Below are 14,095 nucleotides of genomic sequence, written 5' to 3'. Positions count from 1 at the left end.
CACTTTTATAATCTGTTTTAGATCATGTTTGCAACTGCGTTTAAAAATCCACAAACAGTCCGTACTCAATCCAGTGTCCTTACGCTTGCATAGAAATCTACTAGTCTGTGTATGTATTGCACCACTTTGCATCACCTCCATGTCTTGTTAATTCCTCTGCAGCCTGGCATTCATATATGGTAAAGTAAACATGGCAACTGACGTGACTGTTCCTAAAAACAGCTCCGGGTGACAGTCACAGGTCAGAAACAGTGAGGAAACCACGCAGTGTGATCACTTATAAAGTCACTGGGGCTGAAAAGAACACTGTGTATAGCTTACTTCAAATCTTTTATTTATTTATTTTATTATCTTTTATTTTATTTTTTAACCATGGACATTTTGGAGAAGCAGCTGGTTTGTCCAATTTGCCTGGAAATCTTTACTAAACCTGTTGTGATTTTGCCATGTCAACACAACCTCTGCCGGAAATGTGCAAATGACATATTTCAGGTACTATCTATCTATCTATCTATCTATCTATCTATCTATCTATCTATCTATCTATCTATCTATCTATCTATCTGTCTGTCTGTCTGTCTGTCTGTCTGTCTACAAAACTTTTAGTTGATTACTATTCAAACCTCTAATAACAGAAGCCTGGTAATGTGCTAAAAAAAGTTTCATTATTTTAATTTTTTCTATTCACTAGACTTTTGGTATGACTTCTGCATTCTGTTTCATATTTAAAAAGGTCAATGTTAATATAGATCTAGATATAATGATCGATATGACGTATTAAAATTCAGCTATTCTCTGATTACCTGAACACACAGGCCACAGAGTTGAGTTAAAGACTTTCCAAAAACTTTCCAAAGATGATTAACTGTTTAAAACAACAAATATAAACTTACGAATTCTATATTTAAAAAAAAGGTGTTACATTTGTATCAAATTGACAGAAAAACTAATTAAAACCCAAAATGTACAAAATTGATTGTCGGTTTAATGAGTCACATCAGATCCAGTGTCACTCAAAATAGAATCTTAATGAAAGCAACTTATTTTTCAGATTTTGATTTATTTCTATTAACTATAATTAAATCCATGCAGTTGGATCAGATTGTGTGTTGTGAGTAAAGACGGCACAAGAATGTGTTTTCTGACGACATGACGGATTGTGAGATTGTGTAACACTTATTTACTGATGTGATTCCTCACCATGTAAACAGGCATCAAATCCATACCTTCCCACCAGAGGAGGGTCAGTGACATCAGGAGGCCGTTTCAGATGCCCGTCCTGCAGACACGAGGTTGTTCTGGACCGTCATGGGGTTTATGGATTGCAGAGGAATCTTTTGGTGGAAAACATCATTGATATGTACAAACAAGAGTCCACCAGGTGAGCGTATTTAAGGGAGGGAAGCCAGAACAAGATCAATACATTGTGATCAATATGAACAAATACATGTAGCATTTCAATTCCTGTGTGTTTATTTTCTGGAAGTAAATGTAGTATTGAATAATTTAGCATTTATTGAATATGTCTCAGACATTTTTTGATGTCACATTTAACGCTATGTCACTCTGTCACTCGCCTCCACATTTAACTATTATCCCTTTATTTATGAGTCAAACCCCTTCCTGGACCAAAAGGAAAAGGTGTTAGGCTGCTGTGCAGGAAATTGTGAAAATAGAAGTAAATTTAGCTAAACAATGGAGTATCTTCACTCTCCTGTTGTCCTTGGCAGGGTTTGACAAATCATAAATTCATTCTAATCCCTTGGGTTGTCCAAGTAAGCACCAGCATGTTTACGTCAGCCCTCAAATAGCTAGACTAAAAAGCAGCAACTCGTGTAACTGAAAAATGTGAAGAGCTAATTATGCGCATGAATCCCAATGCGAGTCCTTGAATCCCTGGTTTTAGCTAAAGTCGTTGTCATGATGAAGCTTTACGTATGCGCCCTCACATACATAAAATGCATTGCTTAACAGTTTGACTGTGAGCTGTGGTGTTCACAGGTTGCACATAAAAAGGTGTCTGGCCAGAATGTTCATTTTTTGCATGAAGAGGGATTTAATTGTGATCTGACTGCATTGGTGTGCTAGCATTAGAGTTCCATAAGTTGTTGTGCTGTGTTACCCTCAGTTTAATTACCCTCATATTCCTGATTTTGGAACAATCTGTTCAAGCTGTAGATGAGTAGAATGGACACACCACACCACACCACACATTTACATTTCTGTCATTTAGCAGACACCAGTGTTGTATAAAGTACTAGAAAGCAATACTTGAGTAAAAGTACAAGTATCGTACTAAAAAAAGACTTTGGTAGAAGTGAAAGTTACCTTTTACAATATTACTCAAGTAAAAGTCTTAAAGTATCTGATATTTACTGTACTTAAGTATCAAAAGTCATTTTCTGATATTTAATGTACTTAAGTATTTGAAGTAAAAGTAAAAAGTAAAATTTCAGTGATTTTCGGTAGGCATAAGAGCAGGGGCGGTTCAGGGGTCTCATCTTTAGGGGTTTTAGCCCTCAGTGAGAATTTAAAACAAGAAGAGTTTTATATTATATATTATATGACTACATAGTAAGCCAAAAGTTATGGTATTATTAAATGGAAAAAGTGGACACCAAAATTTTATGCATGATGTAATGATGTCAGTCTCGAATCAGATCAGTTCATGTATGTGTGCATTCTCTAAGAACAGTGTGTCCAATGAATGCAGTCATTAATAAATAAATATTCACAAGACAAAGACCAAATCAATAAATGTTATTTTTATTTAGTATTGAATGGATTGTTTGCATTAATATTTTGTTTGTGCTACAACTCTGGTAATAAGAATAGTGACATTTCACTGCTTTTGGTTGGCGTCTTTGCGGCTTTCCGCCGATTAACGTTATAGATAAACGCCTCCAGTTCTGACTGCGTGTGCACGCTGCGCGTCCCTGTGCTTCTCCTTAGAGCGTGCGGAGCGTAATGCAATCCAGGAGCAGTGATTCGCCAAACCTCCCTTATTGCAGTCGCACACATTTCTTCTGATTTTATTTTGTAGTAACGAGTAACGAAGATGCTTAGTGGAAATATAACGGAGTAAAAGTATACATTTTATCTAGGAAATGTAGTGGAGTAAAAGTGAAAGTTGACATAAATTTAAATAGCGAAGTAAAGTACAGATACGTGAAATTTCTACTTAAGTACAGTAACAAAGTATTTGTACTCCGTTACATTACAACACAGGCAGACACCCTTATCCAGACTTACAATTTATACAACTGAGAAATTGAGGGTTAAGGGCCTTGCTCAGAGGCCCTGCAAGGGCAGCTTGGTGGACCTGGGATTTGAACTCATGACCTACCAATCCAATCAGTAGTCCAACACCTTTACCACCACACCACAGCATCAAAGCCTTTGACACCAAAAATATTTGTGGACACCTGAGTATGGCACATCATGTTCCAAAACCATGGGCATCAATAGTGAGTTATAATAAGCTGCACTCTTCATTTCTGGGAAATCTTTTCACAAGATGTCCGAGCGTGGCTGTGTGGAATTGTGTTCATTCAGCTCCAAGAGCATTACTGAGGTCAGGCACTGAAGTTCATCTTATAAGACCTTAACACATCGTATCTTCATGGAGCTCGTTTTTTTGCACAGGGGCTTTCTCATTCCTAAACACGTTCAGGTCTCGTAGTTACAGTGCCGGGAAATTTATACAATTACTACTGACTTTCTGGCAGGTGTTTGTAGAGGTAATACTTATAGTTGTCACGGTCAGTGGTCCACATACCTTTGTCTAGGTAGTGTATATGAACCTGTTGTGTTTAAAACCAAAATATCAAATAAAATAGATTTATTTGCAATGATCATATAGCTGTATATAAATCCTACAAACATTCAAGCACTCGTTCTTGACATATGGGTCTAATGAGAACCTCGGACAGACACACAGATAGCCCGAAAACATAAAGCCTCCACCGCCTAGTGGTGAACACTTTAGTCCACCTGTGAATGAAAAACTTATAGCCTTGATATTCTGTATAATCTACATGCTAGCAATTGGATTTAGAACCTTACTTACTGTGCTTGCTTTACTGTTTTCCTGCATTTACTGTAGGTCTAATTCATGGTCTTAGATATTTACCTAGCGTCTGCTAAGATATTTGATTCTGTGAAGAAAGCATTGATATATCTTCTACATCTTCTACACATGGACTGTACTGTATGACCAGCCTTTCCTAGTAGAATTATATATTTATTTCTGTAAAGATATTCATCAATAATCTCGAAAGACCCTCATCTGTTAAGAAAGAATATCAATATTTCATTCCTCGCAGTGGGTCAGAAGGCTAAAGGTCTAAAGAGCTGCCTTCTGTGGCCAAGACCTAGGAGCGTCCTGGCATCATGCAACCCACAATCCTCACCCTATTATTCCTGTAATTATGCCGTGACAAATGTTCCCGTTCTTGTCTGATGATGAGGGAATTCTCTGCTGGATGATTCCACACTAGGGCTTGCAAACTCTGCATATTTATTAAGTAGTTCACCTTTTGACACACGGGTTCGATAAGTGCTTCTGTGTTATTCCACAGCAGCAGACCCGCTCCAGAGAGTACAGATGACCAGGCCATGTGTGAGGTGCATGAAGATGAGAAGATCAACATCTACTGCGTGACCTGCAGCATCCCCACCTGCTCCATGTGCAAGGTGTTTGGCTCTCACAAGGACTGTGAAGTGGCACCTCTGAAAAGTGTATATCAAGTTCAAAAGGTACAAGAGTTTGTGTTAAACACTGTCAGACTACACAAAAATGAAGCATTAAAGCTTAGAGTTGAAGAATTCTATATTTTATGGTATTTTTATTTTGTTAGTTCCTGTTTTCACTTATGTTATAGCAGCTGTTCCCAACACCAGTCTCTTTTTTGTCTCTTTTGAAGATAGCTAAACAAATCTAAAATATTCTGAACGATCCCCTTACAAAGTAATGCAGCATGTTCACTACTGCTGTACTGTTGTATATGATTTAATATCATGATTGTCAAAAATTAAACGTTAACGATGGTGTATTATATTAAGTTGTAGTTGTCAGTACCAGTTTTCTGTACGGACACTATGTGTAAATGTTTACATATATCATCATCATTTTCAGACAGAGTTGACAGACAGCTTAGCAATGATAATGGGCAACAACGACAGGATCCAAGGCATCATTAGTCAGTTGGAGGAGACCTGCAGGGCTATAGAGGTGAGTTGCACAGTGTGTGATCCGGTGCCCTGACAAAACTACTGAGTTTCACCTGGTTATTGATGGGGTAAATGAGAACAGGCCTTCTGAAATACTCACACCAGAGCTAATGAGATTGGCAGATAGGATGCTGGATCACTTCCAGCCTCTCATCACTATATCCTTCAGTGTTTTATGACTTACAAGCTAACTAAAGAGTTTTTTTTTTTTTACCTGAATCATGCATGCGGTTGACCACAAATCCTGCATGAAAGAGAAAGTAGATTTCAAGTAGGACAAGGTCAGCAGTTCCTGAAGATTTACTTATAGTAGAAACTCCTTCCAAAGATGTTTGATACTCTTTTATAATCCATACAAAGAAGCATACTAAACTAAACCTGTGGTTTGGAGCTGGACTACTGTCAGAGAGGACATAAAAAAATTGGATTTGAGAATTCGACAGCGCTGTGGTATAGATCTTTTTAACAATTTCACATTTGTCTCCCAGGAGAATGCCAGGAGACAAAAGTCACAGCTATGTGAGAAGTTTGACAATCTTTACACCATCATGGAGGACAGAAAGAGAGAGATGAGTCTCAAAGTGTCAACCGAGCAGGAGGAGAAGATGAACTACATCCGTGGACTCAAGAGGAAGTACGAAGATCACCTGGAGAACATGACCAAGCTTGTGGAGTCAGGGATCCAAACGATGGAGGAACCAGAGATGGCTGTTTTCTTACAGGTATGTTAACCCCATTCATATCACAAGCTAATTAAAGTGTTTTAACTCTCGTCTGAATATTCAAATATGTACCCAAGAACAATTTTGGTATCGTCTCGAGAGGACATGTCTGCCCCATGTTTGCTTTTACACAGACGAATCAGTTCAGCAGCTTGACGCACAGTTTAATGTCACTTGCAAAACACAAGATAATAGGCACATTTGTTTCTTGTACTTATTAATGTTTAGTTCATTAAGTTGATTAGTGTTGCTGTACTTTGGTTCAGCTCTAATTAACCATTCACAAAGCTTTTTATTCAGTGTTGCTGATTTACATACAAAAATCATTCAAACTTTTTAATTCAAATTCAATTTATTTATATAGCACTTTTAACAATTCCCATTATCTCAAAGCAGCTTTACAATAATAAGAAGAAAAAATAAGAATAAAAATAAATGAATACATACAAATAAAGTTTAAAATTAATTAAAAAATATAAGAATTTAAAATTTAAAATACTATATACTATCTATCCCTATCCCTAATGAGCAAGCCTTTGGTGACAGCCGCAAGGAAAATCTCCCTGAGATGATATGAGGAAGAAACCTTGAGAGGAACCAGGCTCAGAACGGAACCCATCCTCATTTAGGTGACATTGGACATTAAATAATCCAGGATTTTTGAGTTGTCACATTAGAACATTTTCTTTTAACCCAATATACCATCTATACTAAATACTATATTTCTTAACCTCTATATAATTAAAAGTATTTCTCTGCTATTGTGAAACAAGTTCATTCATTCATCCGTTCATCTTCAGTAACTGCTTTATACTGGTCAGACATGTCGATTCGCTGAGCAGACACTGAAAATGAACCCCAGACCAGTTTTGATGGACGTGAGACTATCTTTACCTAAATGTAGTGAACAACATGAAAACAGTGGAGCCAAAACATGCCTGACTTTTTCACCTGGCTAGCTGTACTGTAAAAACTCTTACTCCAATTTTCATCTATCACACACATGAGATGTTGATTTTCATTCTGGCCGGCTATCAGATTGAAACACCTGCACAGTACCGGCATTTGTCCTCGACTACGTGTGCACAGCATTCGGTTTGGAAAAATTGTGGAAACGCCTTAACAATGAAACATTTTGATTTTACCATTCTTACATTATTCTGTATTTGGTTTTTCAGACTTCAAAACCTTTGCTACAACAGTAAGTTAACCCTTTCACATCTAACGTTTCTTTTTAGTTAATATTAGATATGTCATTTTAACTGTCATTAACTACTATGTTTGTAGCTTGTACTATGTACTATGCATCACCTACTGTACTAACATTTTTATGCAAAAGTTTATATACCGTATAATGTATTTTATTTTAAAGCAGACGTAAACTGCTGCAGCAAACTATTTAAACAAACTTTTCTGTATATTAGAATGTAAAGTTACTTTCTATTTGATTAAAATACAAAACAGGAAAAATAACAACTGTTGCATGTTCAAATATTTTGGCAATCAAACCTCCTGAAGATAGTTTTAAGTAAAAGGCAGTTAAGGGGACTTGTGGTAAAAAAACTTTCAAGTATAGCTGCTTGAATAAGGCAAAGAAAAATCCCCTACAGAAAGGTTTAGCTGATACAGAAGCAGTTGTGCATCATTTGGATCTGCATGGAAGAGTCATCACCTGTGACCTTAACAGAAACATGAACGTTTATGAACGAAACATGAACTTTGGTAAAAAAAAAAGAAAAAAAGAACACTTTGCAAATTATTAAACCATGGTGGTGGCTTAAGTTTAGTAAGTACTGACTTGATAGGGTGTACAAACTTTTACCTTAATATCAAATAAAAAGTAACTAGTTCTTTAGTTGTGTTTACTTCTTTTTATTTCAAATATTCATAATATTTTGTTTCTGATTTGACCAGGATGGGTGAATCCACAAATACCTCCCACTTGGAAAAAGTGGAACGTGGATATGTGAACATGGACCATTACACCGTTAACTTTAAGAAAGAACGTGGAGCTCTAAATGCTCTGAGGTTTATCACAGGTAATCATGTGTTCTGTAGCTTGAGCTTATATCCAGTAGCATTGGATAAGCTGATGGGGTTAGAAGATCATATCACAATATGGAAGTCAGTATCTGCTTTTTTTTCCCACAATCTTTCTGCAGATGAGGACGAGGAAGAGGAAGATGGAGATGTAGCTGACGCAGAGAAGGATGTCCACAAAGAACAGGCTAATTTTGGAGGAGCAAATTCGGGGTTTCTGATCAGCCAACCTGTTCCTCTTCCTCTGCCTACAAATCCAGTCAGAAACACCAGCTCATAGCTCTACGAGTTGAGAAGTTATCTCAGTTTACAGAGCTGTTTTTATAAAATTGACAAAAGATAAATTGATAATTAGGAGATTTAAATTCACGTACAATTAACCTTTAATACAGACACACCCATCAAAGGCATGACTTGGTGTCTATATGTGTAAATGTTCAAGCACCAATTCTCTAACGCTCTATGGATAGTGATGAAGTATGCAGAAGTAACAACCTCTACGGCCGAATCATTTATAGTGTTTGACATCTTGCTACAGACTAAACATTAATAAAAACACAAAATAACACAAAATAAAAGAAAATTCACAGAATGGGAAAGGACCTGGGATGAGAAAAGGCATACATTACCGCAAGGCCAATTTTATTTTGGTGCTCTTGACCAGTGAATTTTTTGTTTCCTTTGATTTTTTAATGAAAAAAAGCTACAAATAAGTGTTAATGGTTTGAGAATGCTCTAGGAAAAAAAAAATTTTCTTGATATTTTTATTAAAGTCGACATCATCAGACTGTTTATTTGATGAGTGGCACACGCTCCCCTTAACATGTGCTTGGTCTCATTTTAAATGTCACTGATGTAGAAGATAACATGTTTGGGTAATTCATGTTAATTACTCCATAATTATCTCTCTGTGCACTCTAAGGATGTGTTAAGCACACTTTTATTCTCGTCATGTAACCACACGTAGTTCTATTCATTTCTCTACAAGTTGGTGTCTTTATTTTCCTTAAAAAAAATCTGTCTCTGATGTGGGTTAACTTTAAGGAAGTGGTAGATGAATGAGCTAAAGTAATCATGCTGTTGCATAATCTATCCATTATGAAATAGGTGAAATGAGGGAACGGGGTTTCTGTCGTTTTTAACGCTGATTGTAATGAGGTCCAGAGATCTCTTAGAAAAACCCTGCCTGCATGGTCTGATGTTTGTTAGCACTACTCACCATTGTCGATCCTGGTATGAACACAATGTTTAAGTGATGTGATGTGCTTTATCCTGGTTTGTTTAACTGGATTGGAAAGAACTCATGCAAAATACAATCCAGTGCTTGTCTTGAGAAAAAGTCTTCATTTGCTGCACACAGCGAAATAAATCACACCGGATTATTTGATTGTATTCAGGAAGCACAGCAAGAACATATAGTAATTACAACAACCTTTATTCAGTAGTCATGAAGAATTCAGCAAATTGAAGGAATTTTGGTTCTATTCTCCACTGCGATAGCTCTGTCAGGAACAGAATGTCCTGAAATGACAGATTATAATGTGAATCGTTGTTACAGAGATCCAGATGTGATTTATCAGGAATGAAATTCACTGCATTGTGTAGGACAATTCTATTTTTCCCTCAAAGAAAGAAAGATTTTCTTTCTCCTGTATGCTCAGAGGATTTACCTGTAATTTGGATGTGAGGTCTTAAAATGCATGCAGTTAAGGTATGATTATCTTTAATATAAGTGTCAAATAAGTAGCCTATTTATATGCAAGCATTTCTATTTATTGGTCAATTTATTGATGGCTTACTTTCAGATGAAAGGATAAAAGCATAAAATGATGTGGGTTGTGTATCTGCTTATCTGTCTGATGTGTCAAGTTTGTGTTCACACACTCAGGACTGAGTCACGTTGTTTTGCTCTTTCCATCGATGTAATATCTTGGCCATGAAAATATTTAATAATATTTCAGTATTATGAAGATACAAGAGTGTATGAAGCCCTAGGAAGAATGAGCTGGGGTATTTTTTTTTTTTTGCAATTGTATTAACATTTATTAGCAACTATGGTCATACATCAAAAATCTAGACAAGAAGTGAAAAAATGTCTTTTAATGTTTTATTGAAAAATATAAAAATAAGAACATTCTCTTGCACAACAGAAAATTACTGTTTGCTCATTAGTTTATTAACAAACTTACAGTGTATTTTATAAGGTACAATGAAACTGGATATCTGCCCAGATAAAATCAATTTCTCAGTACAGTACTCTGAAAATATTTCCTTAATTTTTTTTTTTTTTTTAAAACAAAAGTAATGTACCGTCGTTTTATGCTACAGTTTTGATTTAGCATTTGCACAGCAATTATGGAAATCGACACAAGTGTCCATGTTCATTCTCCTATTTCTTTCTACAAATAAATAATACAATATATAAATACATTAGGATGGAAAAGCAGCACTGTGGTACAGGATGTTATGGTTTGTGCTAAATGTAAAAAAAAAAAAAATCCTCTTTGTCAGATCTAAGGCTACTTGCCGAAAATCTCCATCATTTTCCGGTTGCTGTGCGCCTGCTGCGCGAGTTGCTCGGCCTTTGCCATCTCTAGCACCTCCCGCAGCAGGTGGAAGGTCAGGTCCAGGGAGATGGGCGGCTCCTCGGCGCGGCGTGGTCTCTCTGCGGGGGCGTCGCGCAGCCCGCGGGCCGCCTCGGCGACCTCGTCCTCTTCGCGGAGCAGATGCTGTGTGAGCCTTAGCTGCAGAGCGCGTTTGAACACCGCAGACGCCGGTTCGGGGCGCGTCTCAGGCTCGAACTCACGCTCGCGCTTATTCCCGTTGCCCACCCGGATGAAGTATTCCTCTCCCAGCCGTGCCCAAATGGGCCGTGTGCGCCTCTGGTCTTCCTCCTCTTCGAGCGCGTTGGCGGAGAGGGAGGCTCGCTGGTCAGGACCGTCCACTGCTCGGCACTCGTTCATACGTGGTGGAAAAGCAACGAGCAGAGCTGCGGCGGTAGTGACGAGAAAGTGGAGCTTCATTGCCGAGGGGATTCTGTGGGAGGAAAAACAACCACAATTACGCGCACGCTTATGGTCAAATGCGCGCTGCGGTTTGACGTGAAATTTTGATTTACTTTTTATATCAAAAGTTGGGAAGAGTTAATGAGTAAGATGGTGCTAGTTTGTACCTTGTCTTTGGGATGGTACCGTTACGCGTACACCTTGTGCACCGCCAGAAGGTGTATTTAATGTATCTTACGCGCTTTATTCTAGAATGTAATTACACACTATGTACATTCAATCTTTTTAACGGTACATAACATACAAGGGAAATTTACAAGTGCTAGGTACATATTACTATTTACCTTTCTTCCGAATATGCAGGTTAATTATACTTTCATATTAAAAAACTCATTTACCTGCCTAACCAGTAAGCATTGAAACGATTCTTCAGTTCTTCACTATTTGTGACACGAATAACAATTGTCAAATGTCCAAAACAACAAAATATCCCTTAGGGAAGTAGAAACGGCTTTTTTTTACTCAGTACTATGTCAGAATAATACGGCACATCTGGCAAACTCACCTTTGATGTACTTTACTACTTAGTACTGTAATATACTATCCAGGACGCAAATATCCTTGCCAGTTTTACGCACCATCTTTGGCACCTGTGTAGACTATACCTTACTCAATAAAGCACCAAAATCTCATCATCCTGTTACATTCATTCATTTTACACAAGAATAATAGACTTAATTTAAAAAAAGAGCTTCTTGAAGTAAATTTGCGTACCTTGTATGCGCAAATGATATATCCGCGGGAAGAATTCTGTTTTAAAACCTTTTAAACTTGATCTACGCTACTCTTCAGCCCCAGCTGTTCTCTGTCAAGATATTGAAGATTTGAGTTTGGTGACTTCTTCAGAGAAGGGACTGGAGTTTGGGTTTATATAGTCTTTGCGCATGCGCACTGGATAACAAGTGGACCTGAATGAACGTAAGAGAGCAGTTGCTTGCAATCTGAATGAGTCATCGAGGTGTGTGTTTGTGTGTGAGAGCGAGAGAGAGAGTGTGTGTGTGTGTGTGTGTGTTTGTCTCATAAAGTAAGATGTAGTATAGAAAAGTTCAAGTAAGAAGAATGAATGTCGTGTCAAATTTTACACCTTCCCATGCAGAAAAGCTCTTTTTTCCCTCTATTTCTTATTGAAGTACTGAATATGAACTGGACTTTTAACGGTTTTACTGAGTCCATATATACATTCAAATATCCAAGACCATCCTTCTATCCCTGGTGCAATGGTTCTAACATTTTAATTGGAAACTCTTGCAAAAAGATGAATGAATATTCATCACTGTTTATAAAAACACATTCTAAGTGGGTTTAATTGGAGTAATTAATTCCTTACAAGATTTCGCAGTAAATCAGACAGTGTAATTAATTGTGTTAAATTGAAGATTCGTGACATGCTCTTAGAAGATGCTTTTCTCCTTGTATAGTTTGTCTTTGTAATAAACATATTTCATAAATAGGTTAATATCATTCATCCAAGATCTCTGGGTCTGTCCCACCGGACAAAAGCATGCCAGTAGGTGGACTGAGTGCAAATTAATTGGCCCAAGGTGTGAATCAGTGTGTGAATATGTGTGTATTTGTCATGTCCTGGAAGAATTCTCCTGTCTTGCACTCTGCGATCTACAGAGACCACAATCAGGATAAAGTGCTAGTGAAGATGAATGAATGAATGAATGAACTTGAATTTTGGAACTCATTTTGTGTCCTGTAATGACCTCTGCATTGAATTGAATGCGTGGTACGTTTGGAGTGAACATACTTGACCTCTTATTAACTTCCTGGAAGAGAGAACTTAAATATTACGGAATTTCATGACGCAACTAAATTTTCCAAGAGTTCCTGGACTACTAGAAAAAAACGCATCAACAATGACCACCAAACCTTGTTTGGACCAAAATGAATAATGGAGTTCATGTGTCTTCATCATACATTCCAGAGTGTAAAATATTGTACTTCGTTTGGCAAACATTCAGAAGCTGTTCAGGTGATGCCTGTTTGATGATTTGTAGAAATTAATAATAACCCGTAATTCTGTTCAAAGGTTGATTTTTGGTGTCTTCTTTGCCTCCTCTGTGACTCTTCTCATGATCTGTTTCAGACTTTTCATAATGCTGCTGATTGTGCTTAATCATATTTAAACTGTTTGTGGACTGTGGCACATACGGTGACACGTGAACACAAAAACCAAAACTTTAATGTAGTGCTAATGGGGAATGACATGAAACACGTGTGAGTAATCAGTGGCACATGTGACAAGGTCATGTGACTGATAGGTAATGTATTTGAATGCCGATTTTGGCATAACCGTGACCATCACTGTGATGGATAATGCAGGAGTTTTAAAATATCTCAACCTCATATTTGGTCAAAGGTGACTAGATATTTAGAGCAAATCTAAATCATTGTATGTACTGTTTATATTAACAATCCGTTTGCCCATTTTCTTAAAGGGTGCCAATAATTCTGAAGTTGACAATAGCTTACACTCGAATTACCTCAATCCCAGTCTTGCTGTGTAAGATTGTGTTTGGTTTCAAGACGTTGTTGTGACCTCAATTTTGAGAAAGGCGCTGCATAAATAAAACATGATCGCTATTAATAGTTAAGAGATTGTGCTTGTTATTCGATTATGGGTTGAATTTAAGGTTAAGGTTGAAGATTAAAATAAGAACTTAGGCATGTTTTTCTTGCACACAGCAGAACAAAGTCATTCATGCTATAGTAATTCTCCAGAACAAGTGTTTGTTGATGGAGGTTATAAAATATTCAAGTCACTTAAGGCTTGACTAAACTGAAACAGGACTTATCAACATTGGGTATGGAAAATCTTGGCAAACTTTGCAGCCTGTCAGTCATCAAGCGAGAGAACAGCCTGAGCTTCTGAGATTCATTACAGATGCAGAGAAGCAGGACAACGTCATTGCTGTCTACCGTCGCTGTCTTTCTCCTTCCCTTTGATTCAGCCTGGTCCAGGAGGGAGGCATGAAGATGGAGCACCTTGACCTGAGCTGCTTCATAAATGCCCTCAGACTGTCAGACGGG

The 14,095-nt window shown here is 37.5% G+C and overlaps 2 protein-coding genes across 2 annotated transcripts; one reads left to right on the top strand and one right to left on the bottom strand.

Annotated features, from left to right (window-relative positions):
- Nucleotides 1-251: 251 nt before the first annotated feature.
- On the top strand, nucleotides 252-10,241 carry trim55b (tripartite motif containing 55b). Its single transcript, XM_060862128.1, has 8 exons — nucleotides 252-492; nucleotides 1,212-1,381; nucleotides 4,581-4,758; nucleotides 5,138-5,233; nucleotides 5,721-5,954; nucleotides 7,133-7,155; nucleotides 7,869-7,993; nucleotides 8,117-10,241. Exons 1-8 carry the CDS (start codon nucleotides 373-375, stop codon nucleotides 8,272-8,274), a joined length of 1,104 nt encoding a protein of 367 aa, XP_060718111.1. The 5' UTR covers nucleotides 252-372; the 3' UTR covers nucleotides 8,275-10,241.
- Nucleotides 10,242-10,437: 196 nt separating this feature from the next.
- crhb (corticotropin releasing hormone b) lies at nucleotides 10,438-11,893 on the bottom strand. The gene is made up of 2 exons (XM_060861780.1): nucleotides 11,774-11,893; nucleotides 10,438-11,030 (listed from the first exon to the last, which is right to left on the bottom strand). Exon 2 carries the CDS (start codon nucleotides 11,015-11,017, stop codon nucleotides 10,514-10,516), a length of 504 nt encoding a protein of 167 aa, XP_060717763.1. The 5' UTR covers nucleotides 11,018-11,030; nucleotides 11,774-11,893; the 3' UTR covers nucleotides 10,438-10,513.
- Between the last annotated feature and the right edge of the window lie 2,202 nt (nucleotides 11,894-14,095).

The sequence above is a fragment of the Tachysurus vachellii genome, chromosome 25 (genome assembly GCF_030014155.1).
Source record: "Tachysurus vachellii isolate PV-2020 chromosome 25, HZAU_Pvac_v1, whole genome shotgun sequence".
Classification (NCBI taxonomy): Eukaryota; Metazoa; Chordata; class Actinopteri; order Siluriformes; family Bagridae; genus Tachysurus; species Tachysurus vachellii.
This window is presented reverse-complemented; position numbering and strand designations above follow the sequence as displayed.